This window comes from Lygodium microphyllum, chromosome 9, assembly GCF_053477565.2.
Source record: "Lygodium microphyllum isolate KBCC chromosome 9, Lygodium_microphyllum_v1.1.10, whole genome shotgun sequence".
Taxonomy (NCBI): Eukaryota; Viridiplantae; Streptophyta; class Polypodiopsida; order Schizaeales; family Lygodiaceae; genus Lygodium; species Lygodium microphyllum.
In genome coordinates, this window is record NC_141143.1 from 448,999 (window position 1) to 465,026 (window position 16,028).

General features: G+C 39.7%; 1 protein-coding gene across 1 annotated transcript in view; it reads right to left on the minus strand.

Annotated features, from left to right (window-relative positions):
- The window catches only part of LOC148030738 (DNAse I-like superfamily protein), an 85,414-nt gene that overhangs the window by 33,971 nt on the left and 35,415 nt on the right, over positions 1 to 16,028 (minus strand). The window contains exons 4-6 of the mRNA XM_087684247.1: positions 1,290 to 1,373; positions 1,120 to 1,206; positions 947 to 1,039 (exon numbers count right to left, since the gene is read on the minus strand). Of these exons, the coding sequence (XP_087540373.1) occupies positions 947 to 1,039; positions 1,120 to 1,206; positions 1,290 to 1,373 (264 nt within the window). The remainder of the gene's footprint in view (positions 1 to 946; positions 1,040 to 1,119; positions 1,207 to 1,289; positions 1,374 to 16,028) is intronic.

Consider the following 16,028-nt stretch of genomic DNA (forward strand, 5'->3'; position numbering starts at 1 on the left):
GCTGTCCGCATCGTTCAAAATGAATCCATTTCGTGCTTCAGCGATTTTATGCCTGCTCCACATTGGCGCCAACTTGTTTATTGAGACAAAAGCATTTTAGCGCAGGTCGGGAGCATTAAATGTGGCTGACTACCCCTTCCCAGCTAGTTTAGGGCACCAGCAGCTGTATATAGCTTCCCACATTGTTGCCTACTGACCTCCCATCTGCCTGATCCAGTGCCCTTAGTGACAAGTATCAACTGTGTGCAAGGACTGATCAATCCAGCCTTGTATTCAACACTCTATTTCAGATCAGTTCAGTCCATCCATGAATTTTTCTCCATTCTTTGCAGTCCATCTCTTCCCTTCTCTCCCTGCGTTTGTGTTTCTCTTCCGTTGTGGACTCTCATAATATGTATAATACCCAGACCATGTATCACAAGAACAATTTGTGACATGGCAAATCTGCTCCTCTATATGCTCATAGTCCAATCCAACCACGATCACATCCATGTACGTATATCAGATAGAAACTTGCCAAGTACCATCAGAATCCAAAAGCATGTGCATGGAAGCATAAAAGCACAAACATCGCTGACCAAAAGTTTGCCTATATCTGGCATCTTTAGTCATAAACTGCACCTCACAAGACTAGGTGAACCAAACATTGGCATATCATTTTTTGCAGGCACAAAATTTCTCCTAAGATGTTTAAAACCTCACAACCAATCTAAGAGGACTGGGATAAAGAGATCACAAGGACATCCATACTCATGACATACAATGGAAAGCATAGTGTGGGCTTTAAAGCAGCAGCAAGACACAACTTTCAAGAATTGCAGAGAGCTGCTTAGCCAGCATTCCTCAATAAAGTAGGCTTTCTAAGGGAACAGGTTTTAATCTAAGCCAATTTGCCAACTGGCTGATCCTGAAAACTACATCAAAATTCAGAGTCAAACAATCCTACCACGCAGAGTAATTGCCGCTTGCCGGGAGCAGAGCCTTCAATGCCATGAGTTGAATCACGAGCCTCAAGAACCACAATTAGGGCCACATTATCCTGCAAGGCGAGAAACAGTGACATCTTGATTCTTTGAAAGTTGGGAATGGGCTAAAAAAGTAAATTCAAAGCATTTAGACCTTCAAAAGGCGACTCAACGCTGCCTTTCTCTGAGTTGGAGCAATCGCACTTTCAGTCAGTGACTGTGCAGCTTTGTTGAATTCTACCTGAAAGGAGTATATGGCCTATAAGACATTGGACAGCTGCAAGAAGGAACCTGGTCATTGAATCATTTAGAGCTGAGAACTACCTCATATTTCTTCACCAATGAGAAGCGATCCCTACGGAAAAAGGTGGCACATCCATCAATAGCATAAGCACTGCCTGTGTAAACCTGTAAAATGAAAACATATATGTAAAGTCAATACCATCGGCGGCACAACTCCAACTTGACTTACAATGTTTCCACAAGAACAATTCTCTGAGGTGGTAACACAAAATGTCAAATGATCAAAACAAGCATTATAACACCACTTGTATGGTATAATACAAGCAACACAACTGACTATGTGATATGTTTTTGAACCCTTAGCCACTCCAATCATGTGCCTGAATGCAAGATAGACAGCACATGCACATTCCCATCTTTATTTTTAGATGACCTCCTTGTTAGATCTAAGATCATTTATAGGAAAAGGTCCATTGTTAACTGTTACAGCCCTTTAAGGGCCTAATTAGCATACAGCAAATATAATTTTCCAAGCTACACAAGGATGTTGACAATGCCCACAAACCATGCACTTCACACATATATTTTGGTTTCTCACTACACATCATTCTACATACACCTCACTACTCCTATGTTATGCTACACTTCACAAACGACATTCAATTTGAAGGTGACCTAGGTGAAAATTTCAAGCAGGAATTGATACTGCAGAGATCACAAAACCAGCTAAGGAAGACCAAATTAGCCCCAGTCAGAGATAGTTGATCAGACAAACAATGGATCTAAACCAGATCCTTCTTCCAAGAGTTTCCAAGGCCTTTTATGGACTCTATGAATGCCCAACAAGCTCATGGGAGGTAATGTTATGTATGCCAATTGGAGCTTTTGCCACACAAACATGTTCACTGAAACCAGCCTGTAGATCTGATCTATAGGGCAGTGAACATAAAATTACAGCACATGTACTGTTCAATTCAGCAAAGAAAATATATGGCACAAAGGACCGGAGAGCTAGAGCACTCTTGCATAGTAGACAACACTAGATTGGCCCTCAAGGTGAGGACCCCTTACTGTATATCTTTGATATTGAAGATAGAGCTTTACGTGAACCACTTGTGACCCACCCATGTGATCAACGCAACTATCACAGATGAGCCCTCCTTTTGCTAATGATTCCTCGCACATCTAGCTCTTCAATGGACATCATCCAACTACTATGTCCTTAGCAGCCCCATATGGACACATGTCAAGTTTCATCATATTTGAGTACCCTTTACTAATAAAAACTTGTTTATCTTGTTGAGAATCATTCGTGAGTAAAATCAAAGAATTAACCTTGGCACAGTGACCACTAAATGATTTTACACTAAGGCATGTGGTCGATAAGTATGCAGGCTATGTGGCATAGGCGAGGGCAAAGTGAACAAAGTGCAATGTCAAACTTTCATTAAATTGAAAGTTTACACCTTAGAATTGAGTTACATTGAAAGTTTCACGAATTGCAGTGGTGGTCCTCGCTCTTGATGCAAGGTAGAGCACCATCCACATGGGTACAATTCAAACAAATGTTTGCATCGAATTGGTTGACTATTACCTTTGAGGTGGACATCATGACAGCTTGGAACAAGCTTGATGCAAAGGAATGCAAGAATTTAGAGCAATACAATAAGAAGTTTTGGGATGTATTGCTCCACGTCACTTCTTATCGGTTAGTTCCCCTTCATGAGCAGGTGGAGAAGTATGTATGTGGTTTGTCTAAAGGAATCAGGGATTTTTGCATTAAATCCACCGTTTCAAGCATGTCTCAGCTTATAGAAACTGCTACTACAGCTGATACATTGCTGTGTGGAAAAGATGCCAGCTTTCAAGACCATGATGAGTCAAATGTCAAGGAAATGAAGGCTGAGAAAAATGGCAGATCGAAAAATCAGGCTGAAAAGAGGTAAAAACAGCAGCAAAGACCTTCGAAAAGTGTGGCAAAGCATAGAGAATTGAGGACTGCTAATAAATGTTACATATGTGAACAAGAGGGGCACATTGCTAGGAACTGTCCTAATCAACAACAAACTGATAACGATGATAGCACATGAGAGAATCAATGACGTATGGAATATCACACTGGGTTCCATGTAATGAAAGATCGGACATGCATTGTATGTTAGCAAGTGAAGCATGGTAGGCAAAAGATGCCGCAGTTTATTACAACTTATGTAAGGATAAAGTATGCGTTTCAGAGAACTTAAGGAACGTAAAAGGGAGTGGCTGATCGCCATGGATGTGTTTTGTATTTTCCAAAGGGTGATTATATATTGCTGCGTTTTGAAAAGGCAAGGATGAATAAGATGAAAGGGCAAACGAGAATGTATCTGCAGTGCAAAACAAGGAACTATGGACATTTCCAAGTGTTACAGAGGATCAGCAATGTGGTATATCGGCTGAAATTGCCTCTACACTAGCGGATACACTATGCCTTTCATGTGAGCTTATTGAGCCCTTTTTATGGTGATGTGCCTAAGGATGTATCTACTGAAATTCAATCCAATGTAGAGGAGCTGAATAAGATATTGGTATCTAAGCAGATTTTGGCACATAAAGAGGAAAGGTCAAAGGTAAAGCTTCCATAAGCTATTGGATAAAGTTTCACAACTGTTCACCAATGGATGCTAAATGGATGGAAGAGGATGACTTGGCAGACCATCCTCAGTTGTTGCAGCTTTACCTTGATGCCTTTCAGTTAGAGCCGACTTTGGATTGGGCTCTTTTAGGTTCAACAAGGCAAGGGTCCAGAGTACCACCTGATACTCAAGGGGAAGTTAGCACTTCCACTCCTCTAGGAATGGACAACTCTCGTGTATAGTGGATCTCGGACGTATTCAACATGCATCCAAGGTACTGTGCTAACAGTATGTCTCCCATGAGGTCACTCTTCAATGTACTAGTCACTGTGGTATGTATGTAGATGGGTATGGTTTTCACTGCAGCTTTGAAACTGTACATTTGCATCACATTATGATCATGAGAGACTGATTACTGAGTCCTGGTTTTCAGTGTATGATCATTAGTTCCAGTGGTATTCAATTGGTTCTATGGACAGCAGCATATGTATTGAATGCCATTGACAATTCAGCCATGGTTTTGGCTCGATTTATGCTTTACTATGGTTGTGTAGTCAACACTGTTGAGAAACAAGAGTTTGGGATGCATCTGATGAGTTTCTAGCAACAGTTCTGGATTATTGTTAAGCATTATGCTATGTTTATGCTGGCTGGAAATTTTCAGCAAATGGTGGACATATGAGATAGTTAGCCAACAGTGGCCAATGTTGTGTTGACTATGATGCCTTGTGGAAATTCCACTGCAGTATTGTTTACTTTGACAAATTACAGTGCAATCGAGGACGATTGCAAGGATTTCAAGGGGGTGGTCTATCACGAGGATGTGAAAATTTGATGCTTTGCTTATGTTTAATTGACACTTGATTAAAGGATTAATCAAATGTGCAATTAAAAGATGCACATGTAAGGTGCAAGCTACTTTTTTTTTACAGTTGAAGGCCCAAGGACCCTGTGAAAAAGATGGGTGTCAAAGGCAAAAGTTGTAACAAGTTACACTTGTTAGATTCTAGGTGAATTTTGGTGTCAGTTTGCCCCTAGGACCATTAATTGGCCATTAAGTGTCAGTGGTGACATTAGAGACTAGGCATTAATTAATGGATTAATGCTTGTCCAAGGGTCAATTAATGCATGGGACCACTTTGCGTTGCAAATGGCCAAGCCAATTAATTTTTGGATGGGCAAGGTCAATGTTTTGGGCATGGATTAAGGGCTGATTTAATTTTCAAAATTAATTAATTCTAAAAATTAATTAAATGGCTGAAAATTGCTGAAAATGAATTAAGAAAGCTACCACTTGGCAAAACTTTCTCATGCAAGTGGGGGAAAGGCTAAATAGGGCTAAAGGGAGAGGGAAATCTCGTTTTTTCATTTTGGAGCTATTGGAAAGAGGGGTTGGACTGTTGCTGCCAGCTTTTGGGGCCATTTCCCAACCATTGGAGACCATTTTGGTTATGGAGATTGCATATTCTTGACCTTGGGAAGCTGGCAATTGCTGCTAATGCATTTTCTCCTAAAGATCATAGTCTCTGATGCTCCTATTGCTGTTGGTGCATCCGTTTGGGGCTAGTACAACAGGGCAACAGCTGATTTTGATAAGTTCTTCGCAACAAATCTCAAAATTTTCTCTCTCTATGCTCAGCCATTCTCAGCAATTCTTAGCCATTTGAAGGAGATTTCAACCATTTTTGGTGGGCTGATCTGTAATTTCTATAGTAAACCCTAATTTACAGCAGAAATTAAGGTTTAGCAGCCACCTTGGGAACAGTGCTACATATTGAAGGCTCAAGGGATTAAAACCAACAGCTAATAATTGAAGATTATCAAGGGATTTCAAGAGTCAGCCCATCCCAAATTGATTTGGGGCAGCATTTGGCCAACCAAGGGTCAAATTGGAGAAGAAGTCCTGTGTGAATCAAGGGGCAAATGACCCAAAAGGCTTGCTAGTCATTTATGATAGTAAGAGCAATTGGTGAGCAAGAGGAGATTGAAGAATCTCAAGTTGTACTCCTTCCAATTGAATGAAAGCTTAAGAAATGCCGCAAGGGGCTCCAATTTTGGGACCAACAGGATGTCTACTGTCCAAGAATGTTATGGTAAAGTGTGTATTTCATTTTATGTGGATTTATTTATTGCTATAATTAACTCTTAAATCAAGTTATCACCACCCATTTCAAGAAGAAAGGCTGGTTTCAGTGGAATTGCTTGTTGAAGACATTCCAACCAACACCCCCAATTCCCCCTTTTTTTGGGTCACCAAATCATTGAATATTCAAGGCAGATATCCGAGAAAATATATACAAAACATGAGGTTTGATTTTCGAACTATTAAAATCATTAAATTAAGCATCCAATCTTTGAAAAAATGCATGCTAGAGATTAGAATTTATGGACATCAGATTTATGGCCTGAATCACGACAATTTAACAATGAATTGAAGGCGCATTGATTAGGGCAAAGCTCTAAGATTGTTGGACAATCGGAGCTAAGGCATCATTCAATGAATCGGATCGGTTTGAGATTCATGGGAATTTCTCATTGATTGCAATGTGGCAATAGTGAGAAACCATTGATGCATTCCTCAATGTCACATTGGTCAATGTTGGAGTAATTGTTGTTGTGTATGGTTGAAGACACACTAGTTTGAGAGTGTAATTGAGATAGATATCAAGCTCATTGGTCAAGGCTAATATTAATTATTTGACTTTTTTACAATCACAAAATTATGAATAATATGGTCAATGTACAATTATTCCTACATGTTTCCAAGTGACCAAGCATGTTGCTCCTATCACTCCATTTTTTGGCAATATACATTTTTCCAAGAAGATAGTTACTACACTAGTGTACACCCAATGTATAATTATCCATACCATATTTCCAAGTAACCAAGCATGTTGCTATTACTTCATTTTCTAGCAATGTACATTTTTTCAAGATGATAGTTACTATATTAATATATAATCAATCACAATTGTACATATCCATGGCTATCAAAGTGATACTCACTACACTAGTGAAAAACCAAGCAAAGCAATAGAAACACAAGTATCAACCATACCAATTATAGTAAGTCACAAAGCTCACTATCTATTATGTGCAACAAACCCAATAGCTTCATTTAGGCAATGTAAATTCATTAGAAAACCAACCATCTTTTGTCTCAAAGTTAGCCAAATACAATTTCAACTATTTTCTAAATAGCGTCAATATATCAATGCTCTACAACTGCAAAGTGCAAATTCCTTTGACACCAAAGACAACAATACATTTTAAAGTATACATCTCATTCAACTGTTAAACTCAACATAGCATATGCGTTCCTTGCTAGAGATTTGTTTTTGTTTTTGTTTTTTGAGTCGGGTGCCTAATTCCTTGCTAGAGATCCAAATACACCAACTACAAAACAACAATTCATGTCATACCATTGCTTTATCCTGTGGACATCCCAAAGCCATACTCCATGCAAACACACACTTACCGACAACACAAAGAAAAGCAATATCCTCAAGTGCATTCCAAAAAGCATCACAATGGTCCACGAGCAAAGAAATATCATATGACAAGTGTCGCGTTACTCACATCTCTTGCTTGTTCAAGAACGAAGAAAATACAATCCATGAATGCACATGCCACACTCTAATGCTTTCGCAAGTACTATCCTCCACCAAGTACCTCCGTTTATACATAATGACTACTTTATAAGACTTACGCCCACAATCCCAAGTACTTAACAAGACTTATGCCCATGGTCATCCCTAGAGATTCATGTTGCTTCACAAGACTTATAGTCATAGCCATCCAAAGAGATCCGCACTAGTAACACATCTTGAGCATAAAAGCATTCCCTTCAAGGTAAACAAACATGCATTTAGTGCCCTACACTCTGGATATCAACCAAAATACACTAAGATGTAACACATAATGGCCTAAACCAACGGGTGTCCTACTCATAGTTGCCTAGAAACCCGTTTCATGACGTTAGAAAACCCGTTTCATACCTAAAGTTTCATAAACGTATAAAAGACCTGTTTTAAACTTTCACAAATACCATACTCTAAATGTCTTGGGACTTTTGTAAACATCGTTTCTCATGGATTTACTTAACACGTTTATATGGATATTAGCATCAATTGCTAGAGTTTTGTTTTACATTGTTATTCATGATGATTGCATATATTGATGGCTCCTTTTATAGCTAAAATTGATGTTGGGTGGATAGTGAATCATGATGCATGCAAATATTGATGCTATGTTGAATGTTCATTGGCATTGTATAAAATAATAAATAATATCAATTTATATTTTCTACATCACATCAGACATACAATGTATGTATATAAACTTTCATATTTTTTTATATCTTGAATAAAACCCATTTCTAATATTTTATGAAACTCGTATAAAATCTACGAAACCCATTTCATACCTCCCATTTCAAAAACCCTTGGCAACTATAGCCTTACTACTACCATATACATATTTGCAAGTGTAATCCGAACCATAGTCACCCAAAAAGTATGATATTTAATGTCATGGAAAGCATCCGCACACAATTGCATAACAACATTCATAGTATCTAGAACATTGATCATAGTAGGTCCCAAAGCAAAAATATTCTTAGCACGCAATATACCTCGAATGAACAGAAGGTACATCAAGCGACCACTAGATATCGAGTGCATCTAACTAGGAGTTGAGCCACACCCCTCTTGAGTATCAAGCAATGCTCCAAATCTATGTTTTGCTCAGCTTGATGGAGCTACAATCAAGCCTAGCTCCAATTCAAATGCCTCCAAGTAAAGATGCAACCATCTCGCATCGAATGGTGCATAACTATTAAACTTCACCAAATAATGACAGAAAACTTATCTTTAACCTTCCTTGTAATCTTTAGCATTTTTTCTTAGTCATGGGATTGTGGTAAACTAGCAACTAATAATATAGAGACATAGGAGGTATCACTCCTACATTTGCATCTATCATAAGTGGGTTCAATGATGGAAGTGTAAAAGACTCCTATAATAGACTCTACAACACAAGAGGAAAGGGAAAAGAAAGATATTGCAAAGAGAGAACTCAGAGATATGCTCAAAAAATGGAATCCATACACCAAATACAAGACAATCACGTATAAGAGCGTGTCATTGGCTCTATGGACACCAATATCATCTTTCTCTCTTCAATCAAACTTCTTATGGATGTCTATGAGTGAATGATAATTGAGCCAAAGTGTTCGGCTAAAACATGCTTTACAACTTATTAGCATCTTTAAACAACCCCAAAAACACGCTCAATTAATAAAAAATGCAAAATTGGTGCACGATTCGAGACAATTTTAGTGGCCCCCCAAAACCCTAATTTTTTGGACCACCTTTCAATATCTATAAATAGACAGACTGCCCACCATTCAATCTCATCCCATTGGTGTGCATTCCCACCCCTCAGCTACGTTTGGTCAATCTACCATCGCCAGCCTACAAACTAACTCCTCCTTGCATTCGACTCTCCATCAACAAAGCAACAAGCGGCAACCCTCCCTCTACATCAAGTGTATTAATGCAATTGGAGTAAATTGGTTAGCGAAATTGTGGGGCTTTTGCTGAAATTTGTGGATTTTGGCAAAGCTGATGTGTGAAATGCACTTTGGAGACATTGCTAAAGCAATCTTCGTAATGTAAGCAATGTAACTTGAGTCTTTTATTTCACACTTGTGACATTTTAGAGAAATTGCAGAGAATTTTTGGGTATTTTGTGTATCAGAAGTTGATTCGAATACATATATATGCAGTATACATGTTAGGCAACTCCCATTAAGTTGATGTATTGCTTGTTAAGAAGACAGCTAGGGTTTGCACTGAGGACACACAGAGTGTATGACCACGATAGAAACACAAAGACACAGACACAAAGGGCAAAACTCAAACCCTAAACGCAAAACGCAAAATGTAAAACTCAAACCCTAAATGCAAAACTCAAAACTCAAACACAAACAAAAAAAGGCAGAGAGAGAACACAACTCTGAAGTGAATGAATGTTGTAAATCAATGTAAGAGTGTACAGTGTGCTCAAGGGCAGAGCAATGTCGGAGTGTGACGTCCATCGAAGACGAATCCCAAGTCTACGACCACCAGTCGGAGTGTAAGAGTGCTGAACAGTGAATGGCAGCAGGCTAGTCACCAAAACGCAATAGTATGGAGGCTGGAAACTGGTAAACACAGCAGTGTACCACGGATTGAGGGCTTGAAACTGTGCACAGTCTACTGTAAACAACAGGCTGAAATAGTGTGTGAGAGTGTCAGGGCCTACAATGCTGAAAACGCAAACTGGCTGACCCTGGAGATGATGGACAGCAGGCTGAACAGTAGTCTGGGACAGTTTGGAGCAGTCGTCAATAGCTGAGAGCTGTCACCTACAGCAATGGACAGGCTGAAGATGATGTGGCTGCAATCGATGATGGTTGGACAGCAGATGAAGGCGGGCTGCAAGCTGGAAACTGGGCGCCAACAACAGCAAAGGGTGTATGGACTGGTGTAACTTGCAAACAAGGATGATGGCTGACTGGGGGCAACCTGTCTATTTATAGATGTGGAAGGGCGCCCCAAAAATTAGGGTTTCCACTAAACTTTCTCGAACCACTCCCCGTTTTAGGGTTTCCATTGAACTCTCTCGAGCCACTCCCCATTTAAGGGTTTTAGGGTTTTACTCTAAAAGAGCATTTTTAGTGTATTTTGGGATTGTTTAAGAGGCTAATCATTAAGTAATGCATATTTTAGCTCAACATTGCTGAATAGTCATGGTGCAGCAATCTCATAGATCATTTGTAGATTTGGGATTTTTACAAATGTGTTTTTGGTAACATTGTTGTAGTGGGAGTCACCTAGCAGTGATGTATGAATGTAATGTATGCTAAAATTTCAGTTATATTGCTGAAAGTCGTTCTTTCTACTACTTTACTTGTATTTGGGCACTATCTATAATATAATGGCACTAAATCTTGCTCTTATTTCTTGGCAGTGATGTATGAATGTAATGTATGCTGAAATTTCAGTTATATTGCTGAAAGTCGTTCTTTCTACTACTTTACTTGTATTTGGGCACTATCTATATAATGGCACTAAATCTTGCTCTTATTTCTTGAAATTTTGGGCTGAAATTAGCTGAATATTAAACATATTGTTTATAGTCATAAATTACAGCATTGGTCCTTGGTACATTGCTCACAAATGACCACTAATGCCTCTAGCAGCAATGACACTAAATCCCTCCTTGAAATCAAGAGGTTTGATGGCACTAGCTTTGATCTATGGAAGGACAAGATGCAAGGCATTTTGTTTCTCAAAGACTATGATGATGCTCTCTTGGAAACTAAGCTTGTAGCTATGGTAGATGAGAATTCGACTACACTCAACAAGAAGGCCATTGCATACATTAAAATGGTTATATCTGATGATGTACTTACAAACATTAAGCGTCTTGATACAGCTTATGTTGTATGGAAAAAGTTAATGGATACTTATGAAAATACAACTCCAAGAAATCAAGTGCATCTCATGTGCAAGCTTGTGAACATTGAGTTAGATGAGTCTAAGCTAGAATTTGAGAATTTGAGTGCTTTCACAGGGATTTCAAGTCAATTGCCGGACCTCGGTTTGCATCCCTTCAATGATAAACTAAAGGCTATTTTCTTGGAAATGACTTAACCTGATAGCTAGGAGGCTTTGGTTGTCTCACTTAGCAACAATACTGCTTTAACCTTTGATGGTGTTAGGTACTCTATTCTCAACGAGATTGCAAGAAAGTCCAATGGAGAAAGTAGTGGTTCAACCTATCATCTTAGAGGTAGGTCAAAGAAGAGGGGGAATGCAACAAATAAAGACAAAAGTAGAAGTAAAAGCAAGGGCAAATAGCAATATGTTACTTGCTGTCAGTGTGGGCACAAAGGACATAAAAACCCGGAGTGCCGGTATTACAAGAAAGAGCAAGAAAAAAAGAAATGGCAAGGAAAGAAATCTCCCCTCAAAAAAAGTTGAAAAGGCAAATGTTGCATCCAGTGTGGTCATTGAAGAGCTCTCTAACACTAGAGAGATACTTCTTGTAGCCTCATGCAGTGATGTAGACATTCTGGCAACAGCATGTGATATGCACATCACCAAAAAGGAGGTAATTGATGCCTTACTTTCAGCTCATGATGGGCTGTCCCAATTATGGATAGTGGATAGCGGTGTCTCTTTTCACGTTACTCCCTCTTTGGAGTCATTTTCAGAATACACTACAGGTTGTCTAGGCAAGGTTTACTTGGGTAGCAACTATGCATGTGAGATAGAGGGTGTTGGTACCATTCACTTGGTCCTTGAAAATGGTCAAGAGCTGATTTTACAGAATGTCAAATCTGTACTTGGCATAAAGAAAAGTTTACTGACAATTGAGCAACTTGATACAAGAGGGTATTTTACAACCTTTGGTGGTGGATCTTGGAAGGTCCACAAAGGACCTATGCTAATTATTAAAGGCAGCAAAAAGGATACTTTGTATTATTTGCATTGTAAAGCATTACCTGGCAAGTTCCTGATAGTGGCTGAAGTTCATTCACAGATGGAACTTTGGTACGAAAGACTTGGTCATATGAGCCAAAAGGGCCTTTAGATTCTCTCCTCTTTAGGGAGATTTGATGTAAAAGGCTCTCGTCTCGAATTTTGTAATGATTGAATATATGGAAAAAATGTTAATTCTCCTTAATACTCTAGTGTCGTTCAAAAGTCTAATGCTCTTGATCTAGTACATTTTGATGTGTGCAATATGCCTATTAATTCATATGGGGGAGCACGGTACTTTGTCACTTTTATCGATGATTTCAGTAGAAAATCATGGGTATATGTGTTAAAGAGCAAAAAGGAAGCGTCGAATACTTTTAAAAGGTTTCATGCTTTTGTTTCCACACAGAAAGAACTTAAGTTAAAAGCTATAAAAACGGATAATGGGGATGAGTATGTTTCAAATGAGTTCAAAAAAGTTTTGTGAGATGCATGGCATTAAGAGGGAGTTGGCAGCCCCTTATAATCCTGCATCAAATGGCGGGGCTGAAAGATATAATCACACACTTTGTGAGAGAGTCAGATGCATGCAGTCCACAAATAATCTCCCGCAGTAGTTCTGGGAAGAGACTCTTAAAATTGTAGTTTATGTATGCAATCGCTCTCCAAATCGTGCATTGGAAAATGGCATTCCTGAAGAGGTTTGGTGTGGCAAACCTGCTTCATACGACCATTTGCGTGTCTTTGGTTGTGATACCTCTGTGCATGTATATGTAGAACAAAGGACCAAACTAAACATGAAAACCGTCAAGGGCATCTTCATGGGATATGGAGATAAGGATGAGATGGGTTATAGAGTTTGGCGGCAAGAGATCTTGACACTAGGAAATCTACCAGTGGGCATGTCTTTACTTGGACTGGTGGTGCTATCTCTTGGTGTTCAAGGTTGCAGAAGATTGTGACACTGAGTACTAGAGAGACTGAATATATTTCAGCCACAAAAGCTTCTAAGAAAGCTATCTAGCTTTGCCATCTAGTCAAGGGTTTCGGTCTTTCTTCACATACTCCAATGCTTGGATGTGATAGTCAGAGTATACTATGTCTGGCCAAGAATGCCATGTTCCATGCATGTACCAAACACATAGATGTTCGATACCACTTTATTCGACAAGCCTTGGATGATGGTCTTGTCACACTGACAAGGATCAAAACCCAAGATAACCCTACAGATGTTCTCACTAAGAGTCTCTCAAAGCCTCAACTTGAGCATTGCATCTGATTAGTGAAAGTTGGTTAGCTTAGAGTTACCACTATTGGGCTTTAAGCGGGAGGTGGTTGGGTGTAAAGTCCCTTCGTCTCCCTGTAAAGTTATATGGGTGTGAACACACCCTTATTTGTACCCTAATATATAAATACATTCTTTTTTCTTTGTGTACCATAACAATCTATACACTCATCTTCGTGTTCACTCTCTCTCACTCTCAACATTGCTACACATTTGACTCACATTCCCATTCCCCGCTCTCTCCCCTTCATAAATAGCAAGTCATCCATGATCAATCCAAGCTGCCCACCCCACTTGCCAATAAAAAAGAAATGCAATGCTCGATATAAATCCAAGCTCTCTCCCCTTCATAAATAGCAAGTCATCCATGATCAATCCAAGCTGCCCACCCCAGTTGCCACTAAAAAAGAAATGCAATGCTTGATATAAATCGCAACCAATGTGAATACACCTAGAACCCGACTAAGAAAGAAATGCATGCTCTAGAAAGAGCTGCCTTCTCCGCCGAAACATGTGACAAATTGAATGTCAAAGCTCCTAATGTCCCTGTCTAAACTAATGCTCACAAGCAAGAGATGATAGTGCATAGCAAACATGACTGCTAATATCATCGTTGCCCATACAACAAAGACTACCAAAATAGGACCATAGATACCCAAGTGGGTGATCAAACCACCACCAATGTGCCTCAGAGAGAACCTAATGTCAATGTCAATCATACTAGCTCCTAAAAATAGTGAAGAATCATAAGAGCTCTCTGTGTCTATCAACAATGCTTGCAGTAGCATATGTGACCAATCTACCAACAATGCCTCTAAGCATTCGTAACGATGGACTCCCTCACCCCCTTCAGCCCAGACTACCAAAGTTTCCCCCACGTGAGCTTTGAAAGGGAACCAATGCTGCTCTCTGTCAAGAAACATCCCATCATGATCATGGATATCAATCCTAGCTCCACGATTTGAAACCTACCAAACTTCAATCAATGTGGAAGAAAAGTCCCTCTCTAGATCCTTTACACCTGTACACCTGTATAGATGAAGCTCACGTGCCCAACCTCACCACCCCCTCACTCCCTCTCTATCACTAGAGAGTCCTAAGAGATGACCAAATCACCTACACTAGAAAGCATCAAAAGAAAGGGCAGCCAACCCCTTCCGTTCTCTGAAGGAGATAACCCCTTTCCGCTATGAGTGAGCAACAAAAGAGAATCACAAACACAAAGTGAAAAGGAGACAAGAAGAAAGAAAAGAAAGAGAAGAATGACCTATACTAAACAAAGATGAAGGGTGAATTATGAGGACTAATCAATCGCTACATGCAACCCAAGGCATCTGTGAGGGCATCAAATCAAGTAAAATAATGACGACAGCACCTTCGATGGTGATAGTGATGAAGACAATGAGTGTGCAGCCTGCTCTCCACTACAAAGACGGAGAAAACTGCAGCTATCTTAATGAAGCACTTGTGAGACAGAAAAGCAAAGGACGACCCCAACCAAGTGGTCTGGTCAACTATATATAGCTGAAAATCAGCCAAATTGGCTGACCTAGCCTGGCCAACAACAATTACAACCAAGAGATGATAAACTAACCAAATAAGGCAAGCTAACACCCCCTCTCAGATCCTGGAAGAGTTTGAAAACCCAACAATCTCATATGATGAAGCATAGAAGCCTTGGGCAAAGGCCTTATAAAGAGATCCGCCGCATTGTCCACCATAGAATAGTAGACCACAGCTAACTCGAAATCCACAATCCTCTATTGTACATAATGATACTAAACCTCTATGTGCCTCATGCAAGCATGAAACACCGGGTTCTTGGCCAAAACTAATGCACTCTGGTTCTCCACGCGCAACTGAGTGGAACTTGCTTGCAGAAAGCCAATCTTCATCAGCATCCAACAAAGCCGAACTTCCTCTATAGCTATGGAACAAAGAGCACAATACTCAACCTTTGTAGAAGAAAGTGGCACAATAGGCTACTTCATACTACTCCACGAGATAGCTCTCAAGCCAAGGAGAAAGCATAACCTCTCAAGGATCATCTCGAAGCCACATCACTTGCCCAATCTCAATCACTCCATCCAGAAGAGCAGCCCCCTCTCCGTACATGACCTCGTGATCAAATCCTCTATAAATACCGCAAAACGCACAAAGTGGATCTCCAATGAGCCTGAGTAGAAGCCTTCATAAAAGAAGGCAACAATGCCACCACGAAGGAAATATGTGGCCAGGTTTGAATAAGCTATATCAACGAACCAATAAGCCACATGTACCGAGTAGCATCTAGAAGGGGATCACCATTCGCCAAAAGCTTGCAACACTCGATCGTACCAAACTTCAAAAGTAACTTGGAGATATATCTGTGCTAGAATATAAAGATGCC